Raw genomic sequence first — 13,334 nt, forward strand, 5'->3', positions numbered from 1 at the left:
CGATCTCTTGACCTCGTGATCCACCTGCCTCGGCCTCCCAAAGTGCTGGGATTACAGGCATGAGCCACCGCGCCTGGCTAAAAGCAATATTTTTCAAATAAAAAGTCTCACATATTTGTTACTAAACCACCCTACTAGTGCAGAGGATATAAACAAAGAGAAAAACCATTTTCCCAATGGAACATATCTGACTCTTGGTGACATTCTCAGCCTGATATGGTAAGATGACAGTGATCTTGATACAGCATAAATATGTGTGCCATCTCATTTGCAATTCCTTACAGACCCAGCATGGTTCTTCCCCAGTGTCTCCTCTTGGGACTGTACCTGATTTTATTACCAGTTTTCATCTGAATACACTGGAGAATAAGACAATTTTGTTTTTGTTTCTTGGCCTGAAATCACTTGACCCTGAAAGACTTGTGAGAAGACATGGTGAGAAATGGAGTTAACGGCACATATCATGATGATTGACAAAGGAAGAGCGGGGCGGGGGGGCTGCTTTTACCACTATTTATCCTTTGGGGGACTTTAGCATCTCACTCCATCTTATAAACAGAGTTATAACAATTATTTAAATTAATATTTAATTTGTTTCAGTATTCAGTGCTGTCTTTTGTCATGAGGTTGATTTAATCAACTGTTTTCTTTCATCTCTAAGTTGATTAATCTTTAAGTCATTTTTTCCCTCCAGAGTAATACATATGTCGTATAATTTCTCAACACTCCAATGTCTGAAGATGTCTTTTCATTGTCATCACCTATGAAAGGCAACTTCAGTAGGGATAAATTCTTGGACTAAAAATCTTCTCTAGAGCTCCCTATTACCTTCCAGCATTCTGTATGGCTAGCCTGGTTTTTCCTTTCTTGTAAGTAATTGGCTTTTGTTTGTGCTTTTATCCTTATAGCTTACCATTTGGCCAGGATGCATCTAATTGTAGAACCCCTTTCTCATAGGTTTTTCTGGAACATGATGAGCCCTTTCAATCTGTACATGCAGCTCTTTCTTTGGCTGCCAGAATCTTTATTCAACTATATTTCTGAATATTGCTTCTGCTCTACTTGTTCTGTTCTCTTTTTCAGAAATGCCAAATGCCACCATACAGAAGTGCCAGGCTCTATCCTAGTATCTGCCATCCACTCTCGCTAACAGCATCTCTATGTACTCTGAGTTCCGAGAGAGCTTTTCGTTTGTTCTTTCTCGTCATACTTCTCCTATTTTATGAAGTATCAATCATGTTATTTTTTTTGTTTCTAATGTGCACTTTGGCTTCTGCATTTTTATCATTATTTTTTAATTATTTTTTGAGACGGAGTCTCACTTTGTTGCCCAGGCTGGAGTGCAATGGCATGATCTTGGCTCACTGCAACCTCTGCCTCCCAGGTTTAAGTGATTCTCCTGCCTCAGCCACCCAAGTAGCTGGGATCACAGGCGCCTGCCACCATGCCCAGCTAATTTTGTATTTTTAGTAGAGATGGGGTTTCACCACGTTGGCTAGGCTAGTCTTGAACTCCTGACCTTAGGTGATCCGTCTGCCTTGGCCTCCCAAAGTGCTAGGATTATAGAAATGAGCCATTGTGCCTGGCCTTCTCCTTTTTTAAGTTTCTGTGAGTTCCACCATGCTCACCTTAGCCTGTTCTTTCCTTCTGATTTTGTTTTTACTTCAAAAATGGCACATTTTCTTATATTTTTTTAAAGAGGCCTAATACTTTTTTGAAAAATTCTTCTAAATCCTGAAACTGAGCTTATAAACTGATCATATATGCTTTCATGGCTCTTTCAAACAATGTTCCTCAGTATCCTGTCCTAAGTCCCAAGTCTCACCACCTTCACTCACTCAGATCTGTGGTCACTTTACTCATCTTTGGCTAAATCAAGAGATATTTCTGGTAACAGGAATATCTTTTGTTTACCTTTAAACACTTAAAGAATGTCTTGTATTGTATATACATGCTCCAGTAATAATTATTTTGGAAAAAAAAAGTTTTTAGTCCTGTGAACAGCACAATAAAAAATAATTTTTTAATCCCACAAAGAGCACAATTTTAAAAATCAGTATCTGTTAATCTAGAATGTAGTATATAGAAAAGTTATGCTATCAAGATGATAAAGATACATACTTCTGCTTCCAAAAAGAAGGATTCTAGTATATTAAGAAAATGGAAAAACAGTATTATTTAACCTTGTTCTCACATAGGCACCAAATTTATTCCAAATAATCACATAATTTTAAGAATTTTCCTAATATATTTTTACAAAAAGTAATGTCAGTGTCATACATTCCAGAAATGCCATCTTGCACATTAGTACTACCTTACCTGAACTGAAGCATTCCAAAAGTTCCAATACCTTCTACAGATTTCATTTTTAAAATTCAAACAAATCATTTATTTTTCATGATAAATGATGCTATTGATAACTTTACTTGGTAGAATTGTTGTTACTTTGGTAATTTTTACATGTTTATAAATAGGCACCATATCTACTATAATAAAAAATAAGCCAGTCTAATGGCTTGCACTGGAGACCAGGGAGTTACATTTTGTTAAACCCAAATTGAACAGAGTTGAATTCAGATTAATACAGAGAAAGGCATGCTCTGGGTTTGTTGTCCTTTGTATTTCTTGAAGCATCAGATGAATCGTAAAAAGTTCAAAGAGCTTCTTATTACTCCTGTAAACAAATGAATGTATTATTTAATTACACATATTTAGGGAGTTCATCCACAATGACACTGAAAGACAATTTACATGTAAACATTAGGAAATGGCATCTGTTTTTAAAAACAGCGGAGAAAATAGGCGACTAAAAGATTAGAATGCTGAAACAAACAAAATGGGTTTATGAGATAAACTGAAGCAGAAAAGCATTGGGGAAAAAAGGAAACTTTTTTTTCTTTTGAGACAAGGTGTTGTTCTGGCACCCAGGTGGAGTGCAGTGGTATGGTCACAGCTTACTGTAGCCTCAACCTCCCCAGCTCAAAAAATCCTCCCACCTCAGCCTCCCGAGTAGCTAGGACTACAGGTGCACAGCACCAAACCTGGCTAATTTTATTTTTTGTAGAGACAGGGTGTCACTATGTTGCTAAGACTGGTCTTGAACTTCTGGGCTCAGGCGATCATCCTTCCTTGGCCTCCCAAAGTGCTGAGACTACAGACATGAGCCACCACGCCCAGCCTGGAAACATTTTATAACCCTGAAAACTGCACCGTATTCATTATTAGAAAGCATGAGAATTTTTTTTCACAGCTAGCAAGACAGATGAACATTTGATCATCCTATTTTATGTTTAATATTGGTTTACCTTTTGATTTGGCTATAAAATACTTGTTTAATCATCCTCTTTCTAATAACCAGTCAGTAATTTCATTTCAATCATGAAGAATTATACTTTATGTTTCTTATTTCCTTGTCTATTTTTACCTCTTGAGAGAATTTGTCAAATAACCTTATGTGCTATCCTAATACAAAAGGATTTACACCTTTTGTGGTCTTAAAGATTTATTTGAAGTCTTGCTTGAGCATCAACTATTCCCAATCTTCTTGTTCAAGCTTTGTTCTAGTTTTTTATTTAAGTCAAAAATGAACCTAAGCTACAAACACATCACGAATAGTAAAACATTTTGGCCCAAGAATATACTTGCACTTTAGGACCACTTTTTAAAAATCCCATGAATTAGGAACTAAAAAAGAATTAAATCTAAGTGATATTATTGCAGCTTCATGGCACCACAGGGTAACTGCAACAGGTCTTACTACGAATGTACTGATCATAAATCAAGAGAATCATGCATGGTATAGTCGGCAAGAAAAGGAAGATAGTAAATTGATAAATTCAGCAGATACCAGACCAAAACTAATAATTTGGTCAGTTGAGAATAAGGTTATAATTTGACAATAATTTATTACGATGCACTACTAGGCAGTTATCAAATAGAACATATGGATCTCTTAATCACTATTATACAAATTATACAAATAATTTCAAGATGCATTGTATTTACTACTTGAGTATATGGATGCCTGAAAATATCTAAATTCTCTACCATGGGAATCATGGATGAGGGGATGAGGCCAGGGGGAGAATAGCTGACCTAAATAAAAATAAAAATGTTACTGTTATAAAAATGAGTTGAGATAGAAGGTTTCCAGATTTGCCTCAAAGGAAACACTAGAGTATACCAAGAATCAAGGAAAATACAGCTTAAAATCTGTGTTCTTATTTATAGTTTAGTAACTAGTTATACAAATTTCTGAGTCAGGAGAAAGAAGAGGAAACACAAACCCCTTGATTTTCATAATAAAATCCAAATTAGTGGCAGTAGGCAGTTTGTAAGAGTTTACTAAAATAAACCCTGTTACTAAAGTAATTTAAAATCTCTTCTGCTTGCTTCATTCTCATTCCCTAAATTCACTTTGGTACATCAATAAGAATTTGAAAAATATACTTTTGTTATCTTTTTATTTTCACCTGTGGTATTACGGAATACTAGCACACAAGAATTTATTCAGATATTATTATTTGGTTGCTAAAAACTGATCTTACTTTTATATGAAGTATTTAAAGTTCATTTATCTGAAATGAGCTATAGAAACAACTAGATGTTCTGCAATTAGTACTCTAATTCTAGTCTATCACTAAATACGTGGTCTTAGATCAGCATTAATATTTATGAATTTTAGTTTTTTACATCTGTATAATGGAAATTTTTAATTAATAATCAAAGTTTATGTAGCATGGGATTTAGAAAGGTCAAAATCAAGCTTGTCCAACCTGCAGCCTGTCAGCTTCATTTGGCCCAGGATGGTTCTGAATGCGGCTCAACACAAATTTGTAAATTTTCTTAAAACACTATGAGATTTTATTTATTTATGCACATCAGCGATCATTAGTGTATTTTATGTGTGGTCCAAGACAATTCTTCCATTGTGGCCCAGGGAAGCCAAAAGATTGGACACCCCTGGTCTAAATGATGACAATAAGCTATTTTTCAATACAAATGTTAGAAATAAGAAATTCTTACTTGATTTTGGAAAGTTTCTGTAAAATAATACTGAGTTTTTCAAGTATTTGAAGATCAAGCTTAGGGGCTCGAAGTAGCACAGAGCAAGTACGAAAAAATGAAGAGTTGCTACAGGCTTCCAAGAAAGGCTGCAAGGATTCTGCAAAACAAATCAACAGTGCTTTACCATTAGGGAGTAGCTAAAAAGGAAATTAAAAACAAATTAAAATCAGAACTATGTGAGGTATTTATAAATACTCATTTAGATTTTCATTCTTTTCATGCTTAAATTTTTGGGTGAAAATATCATTTGAAAAATTAAAACATCCATTGGCTCTTATTCAACATTGCAAACAAAAGATAAGATTATTTATCCTAATATTAAGTTCCTATTAGGCAAAATCTAGAAGAAATCCCATGTTTGAAAGAAAGGAGGAAAGCCATTTCTTCAGTAAGTTCGTAACAATAAGTTCAGTTTAAATACGATAATTAGCAATAAGAAATTCTGATTAAGTAGTAAATTAAAAAAACAAAAATCAAATCAAAGCGCCCCCAAATTTAAAAATTTCACTTGAAAATTAATGACAATTTACATAGTCACTGGATAAGAAAGAAAATTTTAGAGCATAAAAGCAAAAAGGGAAAACATTCACTTAAAAAAGACTAGTCTCACATTTAATTTAGATGACACTCTGGACTTTTAAGTTCAAGCTGTTACAAGACTTGTGGGGCTATTTAGATGAAATGAACTATTTTGTTTATGAGAAGGACATGAGACGTGGGGGCCTGCAGGCAGAATGCTATAGCTTGAATGCTTGTCCCCTTTAAAATTCATGTTGAAATTTAATTGCCATTGTAATAGTATTAAGAGTTGGGACCTTTAAGAAGAGGTGATAAGGCCATGAGGCTCCACCCTCATGTGTTAGCGCAGCTCCCTCTTGCTCTTTCGTCCCCTCTTCTCTCTTCTTCTGCCAGGTGATGATGCAACAAGAAGCCCTTGGATGCCAGCACCTTGATACTGGATTTCCCGCCTCTAGAATATGAGCCATTAAACTTCTGTTCATTATAACTTACCCAGTCTCAGGTATTCTGCTATCGTAGGATAAAACAGACTAAGTGGTATATGCTAGGAATGGAGCACTGGAGTCAATGGTTATGTGCCCTTTGCATATAATTATGTGGTAGAAGTACGGTAACCAAACTCATTACAGTAGTAGTTCAACCCAAGCACGGTCTAAACATAGTTTACCGAGGGATGTGTGTGGGGGGTGGGGGTGGAGGGGAGACAGCGCCCATGTGAGAGAGTTACACAAATTCTTATAGACTAAAAACAGGTTACAGATATAGTACACATAATCTACAAATAAAGCTAAAAATAAATCAATTGAAATTTCAAGCAGCCTCATTAAACAACTGTACACAGTTTTAGTTCAGGTCCTGAGATGATTCCTATGAACTGTAAACAAGAAAGTTAACTGTTGTATAGCTAACAGAATTCAAACTAGTGCTTACAGAACAACCTAAATCGACTGGGCAGTGGTTCATGCCTGTAATCCCAGCACTTTGGGAGGCTGAGGTGGGCAGATCACCTGAGGTCAAGAGTTTGAGACCAGCCTGTCCAACATGGCGAAACCCTGTCTCTATCAAAAATACAAAAAATTCACTGGGTGTGGTGGCAGGTACCTATAATCCCAGCTGCTAGGGAGGCTAAGGCAGAAGAATCGCTTGAACACAGGAGGCGGAGACTGCAGTTAGCCGAGATTGCGCCACTGCACTCCAGCCTGGGTGACAAGAGTGAAACTCCATCTTAAAAAAAAAAAAAAAAAGTGTTAATCATTACCAGAAAGGTATCTGAGGGGTTCTTAGCATACCTACAACCTACAATATCAATGTTTTCAATCAAAAAGCCCACAGAAAGCATACAAGAAAAGTATAACCATTTTTCTGTATACTGCAAAAGCATGAAAGAGAATATATCTTACTTTATTTTACTATACTTTATATCTAAAATGTGGCAGAACATTTTAACATATCAGCATATTTTAAAAGTGAAGCTTGTACAGGTCTTTTAGAAGTAAAAGAAGTTCACTGGTTTGGATTCTAATTTCTCTTTTAAAGCTGTGAGGCAGATGTAAAATACACAAGTGAAAAAGTTCTGGGATTCTCAGGCTAAATATAAAATCAAAACATTGTGGTTTTAACATTTTTTCAATACTACAATGTTCAAATTGATTACATTCTTCAAGTTTAGAATTTCAACCTGAGTAACTTGGTGTTACAGACTGAACATCTGTGTTGCCCCCTAAATTCCTATGTTGACATCCTAACCCCACTGTGATAGTTATTAGGGGGTGGGTCCTATGTCAGGTAATTTCAGCGTAAGGGTGGAACCCTCATGATTTAGTGCTCACTCTAATCTGAATGTCCTTCTCAAACTTCCTACGTTAAAACTCCCAAGGTGATGGTTTTCAGAGGAAGGGCCTTGGGAGATAATTAGGTCAGGAAGGCTCTACCCTCATTAATAGGATTACCACCATTATAAGAGAGGTTTAAGGAAGCCTGTTTTCCCCTTCTGTGATGCTACAGCTGGAAGGTACCATCTATGAGAAACAGGCCCTTACCAGACGCTGAATCTGCTGATGCCTTGGTTTTAGACTTCCCAGCCTCTAGAAATGTGAACCATAAATTTGTTTATAAATTATCCAGTCTGAGAATTTTGTTATAGGAGCCTGAACATAATAAAACAGAAGTTGGCACCAGTAGCGTGGTGCTGCCATAACAAACACCTAAAAATGTGGAAGTAACTTTGGAATTGGGTAATGGGTAGAGGCTGGAAGAATATGGATGTGCATGCTAGAAAAAGCCTACATTGCTGTGGAAGGAGCATTAAGAGTGGTGAGGGCTCAAAAGAGGAGAACTGCTGAGAAAGCTTCAGTCTTCTTAGAGATCATGTTAATGGTCACAGTCAAAATGTTTGATGGTAAAGGCCATTCTAATGAGGTCTCAGAAAAAAATGAGAAGCACGTTACTAGAAACAGAAGAAAAGGTGATCTTGTAATAAAGTGGCAAAGAACCTGGCTGGATTGTGCTTGTGTCCTAGTGTTCTGTAGAAGTAGTCTGAGAGTGACGAAACAGGATATTTAGTAAAAAAAAAATATCCAAGGAAAGTCTTGAGGGTGCTTTGTGGCTTCTCGACTTATAGTAAAAGGTGAGAAGATAGAAACAAATAAAAGATGAAATCTACAATCACAAGGGAAGCAGAATTTAAAGATTTGGAAAATCCTCAGCCTAGCCATGTAAAGAATGATACAGCTTGCTCAAGAGAGAAACCAAAGGCATGGTACAAGCATCTGTTAAGGAGATTCATGTGGATGGAAGGAAGCTACATGCTATTCATTGAGACAACGGGAGAATGACCAGTAAGGGATTTCAGAGATGTTCAGAGCTGCCCTGCCCATCACAGATCCAGAACCCCAGGGCCTTGTGGCAGAACAATTTTAAGGCTCTGTTCCCTAAATTCTGGTGCAGTGCTCCTTGGTTACCCCAGCTGTTGCTCAAGTAGGTTCAGGTGCAACTCAGATCACCCTTCTAGAAGACAAAGGTGATAAACCCTGGCATGGTGTTTGCAGAGTGCCATCTCCACAGGTGTGCAAAGTGCATGAGCTATGAGAGTGTGGCTGCCTCCACCTATATTTCGAAAGATACCAGAAAAGCCTGAGTATCCAGGCTGAGAGGTGTCATGGGACAGAGCCACTGCAGAGTGCCCCCATAGTGCCCCTGTAGTCCGAAGTACAGGTGTGAAGGCAGAATCACCACAGAAAGCCTCCACTAGGGCAATGCTCAGATACAACATGGATTGGGGCTGTCTCTGAAACTTGGAAGGGTAGGGCCCACCGGTGTGCAACTCCAGCCTTGTAGAGACACAAGACTCCAACCTGTAAGAGCTGCAGCATGGTCTGTGCCCTTCAAAAATATAGGAGCAGTGTCCCCCAGAACTTTGAGGCTGGATATGGTTTGGGTATTTGTGCCTGCCAAATCTCACAGTAAAATGTAACAGTGGGGACATTGTTGGAGGTGGGGCCTGGTGGGAGGTGTTTCGATCACTAGGGTGCATCCCTCAATGAATAGCTCAGCATCACGCCCTTGGTGATGAGTGAGCTCACATGCAATCTGCTTGTTAAAGAGTATGTGGTACCTTCTTCCTCTCTTCTGCGCCTGCTCTTCCATGTGACTTGCTGGCTCCCTGCTGACTTCTACCATAATTGTGAGCTTCCTGAGGCCCATACCAGAAGCAGATGGCAGCGCCATGCTTCCTGTACAGCCTGCAGAACCATAAGACAAAACAAAACCTCTTTTATTTATAAATTACCCAATCTCAGGTATTCCTTTATAGCAACACAAGTCCTACCCCAGGGTGTCCAGAGGCAGGACGTGGAGTCAAAGATTACTCTTGAGCCTTAAGATTTAACGCTGTTTGCCTTGTTGGTTTTCGAGTGGCTTGGGATTTATCTATCATTCCTTTCTTATTTTTCCCTTTTGGAATGGAAATGTCTATGCTATGCCTGTCCCACCACAGTGTTTTGAATGCACATAACCTGTTTCATTTCACAGGCTCACAGTTTGAGAGCAACTGGCCTCACGATGACTCACACCATGAGTCTCATCCACATCTGATTTAAATGATACTAGGTCAAACTCTAGACTTAGACTTCTTAGTTTGTGATGGAACAAGTTAAGAGTTTTGGGGTACTGGCACGGAATGAATGTATCCTTCATGTGAGAAGGACATAAATTTTGGAGGCCAATGGCAGAATGCTATGGTGGGGGAGGAGGAAGAGGAGGGAGGAAGAGGAAATGATCGGACTCTTCTCTGACTTTGAGGCAACAATGAACGCCGGAAGACAACAAAGCAATGTGTACTAAGTTCCGAACTAAAGCAAAAGAGATTAAAAACTACTCAGCCAGGATCTGGTTAAGTATAAAAGCCCCAGGCATTCTCAAACATGAAGTACCTCTTTAAATTGGTGGAGGGAGGAAGTAGGGCAAAGTATGTGTGAAAGCGGGGAATTAAAAGATGATTCAAAATTAAGAACACAGTCATGGAGAAGCCACAGTAAAATAACTAGTCTTGAGCACTGAATATAATTAACTGTAAATCTAGAGAAAATAAAGCTAGTATGTAGCAAATGGGCAAATTGTAGTCACAAAACAGAACACAAAACAGAACATAAAAATATAAACTACGACTACAAAAATAATGTAACTTTTAAAAATCAGAAAGTGGAGGAGGGGGAGATGTAAAGCGCAATACTGCTAACGTCCTCATCTTTCAGGATGAAAGTCAATCAGTTCTGTCTAGAACACAGTATTTAAATAGTGTATACAATTAAAAAACGGTTAAAATGTAAGTTTTATGTTATGTGTATTTTACCACGATAAACAATGTGAAAAAATTGGGACAATGTTTTTTTATCTTGTTTTTTAACAAGATATTATTATTTTTTGGAGACAGAGTCTCGTTTTGTCACCCAGGGTGGAGTACAGTAGCAGGATCTTGGCTAACTGAAGCCTCTGCCTTCTGGGTTCAAGGGATTCTCCTGCCTTGCCTCCAGAGTAACTTTACAGGTGCACACCACCATGCCTAGATTTTTTTTTTTTGGTAGAGTTGGGGTTTCCTCATGTTGGCCAGGCTGGGCTTGAACTCCTGACCTCAAGAGATCCACCCACCTCAGCCTATCCATTCATCCATCTTTTCATGTGAACACAACCATAGGCACATGTCTAAAATAATGTTCAGCGAAGATTAATGATGGTGATTTCTAAATAATGAGGTTCATTTGAAATTTTTGAATTCTAAAAGTTTATTTATATTCATTCTTTAAACTGGGGTTAAATATGCATAACACATCATTTAAACCATTTTTAAGTGTTTAGTTTTATGGTATCAAGTAAATTCACATTACTGTGCAACCATCCATCTCCAGAACTTTTTCCATCTTCCCCTGAAACTGCACACATTAAACAATACCTTTAATTTTCCCATTTCCCTCTTCCCCAACACTTGACAATCACCAATCTACTTTATTTCTCTACTCCAGGCACCTCATGTAAGAGGAATCACAAAAATGGATCCTACTGTGCCTGGCTTATTTCATTTAGCATAATGTCTTCCAGGTTCATCCATTTTGTAGCATCTATCAGAATTTCATTTCTTTGACTACCTAACATTCTACTGTATGTACATACCATATTTACCTTTACTGCTTTCAAGTTACTCTTTGTCTTTCCCTCTTGACAGTTTCATGATAATGTGTCTTGGTGTCAGACTCTGGGTTTATCAAACACGGATTCTTTGAGTTTCTTCAATTTGTAGAGCTGTGTTTTTCCTCAAATTTGGCAAGTTTTCTGTTATTATTTCTCTAACTTATCTCTCCACCCCTTTCTCTTTTTTCTCCTGGACTCCAGTAACACATCAATTGGTCTGCCTGATGGTATTGCATACGTCTCTCGGACTCTGTTCACTTTTCTTTTTTCTTCTTTGATTTTGCTCCTCAGACTTGATCATTTCAAATGACCTGCCTTCAAGTTCACTGGTTCTTTTTTTAACTGTTCAAGTCTGCTGTTGAACCCTTCTAGTAAATTTTTGAATTCAGCTACTATATTTTCCAGTTCCAGAATTTGGGTTTTTAAAAATAATTTCTTTGTTGATAAAATTTTTGTTCATGTATCATTTTCCTGATTTCATTATTTCTCATTAGCTCATTGAGCATATTTAAGATAGTTGAGAAATTTTGTTCATGTATCATTTTCCTGATTTCCTTTTATTTCTCAGTTCATTAAACATATTTAAGATAGCTGTTTTAAAGACTTTTCTGAGCAAATCCAATTAATTTGTGTGTCTTAACAGGGATAGTTTCTGAAGATTTATTTTGTTCCTTTGGATGGGCCAGATTTCATCCTTTCTTTGCATGTGCTATGATTTTTTTTTGCTATAAATCTGACATTTAAAAAAACCACCAACCCTTCCAGTCTTTGAAGACTGACATGGAAGACCTTTGCTACTTATTAAGCCCCTGAGCCTTGGGAACAGCATAGGGAGTGTGCTTAAGGTCATCTAAGGTCTTTTCTGGGCATGCATCCTATCAGGGCCTGTGTGTGCTTTCTGGTTTTTTGTTTTGTTTTTCTTGTTTCCTCTGGCTACCTTTAAATGTCTTAATTTCCCAGAATCTCACCCAAGCTTCTTCTCAAGGCCTTACATGTTGTATGTTATTTCTCTGTGCATAACCTCTTGCTCCCACACATCCGCAGGTCTGTTATCTCCCTGTAGTTTTCACGTGCTACAGTGCCCACCACTGCCTTCCTTGGCCTTCTGCCTGTAATTCAAACCATGCCATGCTCCCTTTATGTGCTCTGAGTGAGGCGAGTCTGAACCCAGTCTCTTGGGCAAGACACTGATAGGCAACAATGCTTCAAACTAGTTCTGCTTCTGTCTGTCCTGAGGAAGGGAATGAAGAACTGGGCCATTTACTTCTCTCTGCACTGCATTGTACCAGAGATAGAGCAACAGTGGGTAACATTATCACAGAATTTCCCATCATTTTGCACGTGGCTTTTTCTTGATTGGGCATTTGCTGGGTTGCTACAGACCTTTGACGGGTTTCCATAGTTCCTACCAAGTTATTTTAGTAGTCTGTAGCTATTTATTTGATGTTTCTGTGGGGAAACAAGCACCTGCAGCATCCTAGTCAGCCATTTTGCTAATGACTGAATTTTGCTCTGCTTGAGCATGAACAATATCATGAAAAAAATATTTTTCTTTAAGGAAACAAAACAGAATTCTTAGGAAGCAAAATAAAACCCTCTCCAAGTATGAAATAAAAGTCTGTGTTGGTTCAGCTTGGAATGTACAGAAAATCTGACTTATAGTAGCTTAATCAAATAGAAAAAAAAATTCATTTTCTTTTTCTTTCGTAAAAGGTAGGCACTTCATGGAACCAATTTAGGTGTGAGACAATGTCATCAGAAACCCAGATTCTTCGATTCTGTTCCAAAATCCTTAGCTTTTTTTTCTTATTCAGGTTTTCTCATGAAAATATCCTTAGTATTATTTTTACGTGTCATGGTCAAAGGCTATACACAACAAAGCAAAAAGGAGGGCAGTATGGGAATAAGTGCCAATTATATCTGTTCTTCTTCAGAAGAAAAGCAAAGGTTTCCCACAACTCTCAGCAGACTTCTGGTTTGCATCTTACTGGCCTCCAGTGTGTCATGAATGGAGCCACCCTGCCAGCAATGAAAGGCTGGAGAAAGTTTTTAGGTGTTACAGTCTC

At 37.8% G+C, this 13,334-nt stretch overlaps 1 protein-coding gene across 1 annotated transcript in view; it reads right to left on the bottom strand.

The window, feature by feature from the left end:
* Positions 1-2,192: 2,192 nt before the first annotated feature.
* The window catches only part of CCDC138 (coiled-coil domain containing 138), a 79,597-nt gene continuing 68,455 nt past the window's right edge, over positions 2,193-13,334 (bottom strand). The window contains exons 13-14 of the mRNA XM_074400311.1: positions 5,026-5,164; positions 2,193-2,674 (exon numbers count right to left, since the gene is read on the bottom strand). Of these exons, the coding sequence (XP_074256412.1) occupies positions 2,509-2,674; positions 5,026-5,164 (305 nt within the window). The 3' untranslated portion in view covers positions 2,193-2,508. The remainder of the gene's footprint in view (positions 2,675-5,025; positions 5,165-13,334) is intronic.

This window comes from Saimiri boliviensis, chromosome 1, assembly GCF_048565385.1.
Source record: "Saimiri boliviensis isolate mSaiBol1 chromosome 1, mSaiBol1.pri, whole genome shotgun sequence".
Lineage (NCBI taxonomy): Eukaryota > Metazoa > Chordata > Mammalia > Primates > Cebidae > Saimiri > Saimiri boliviensis.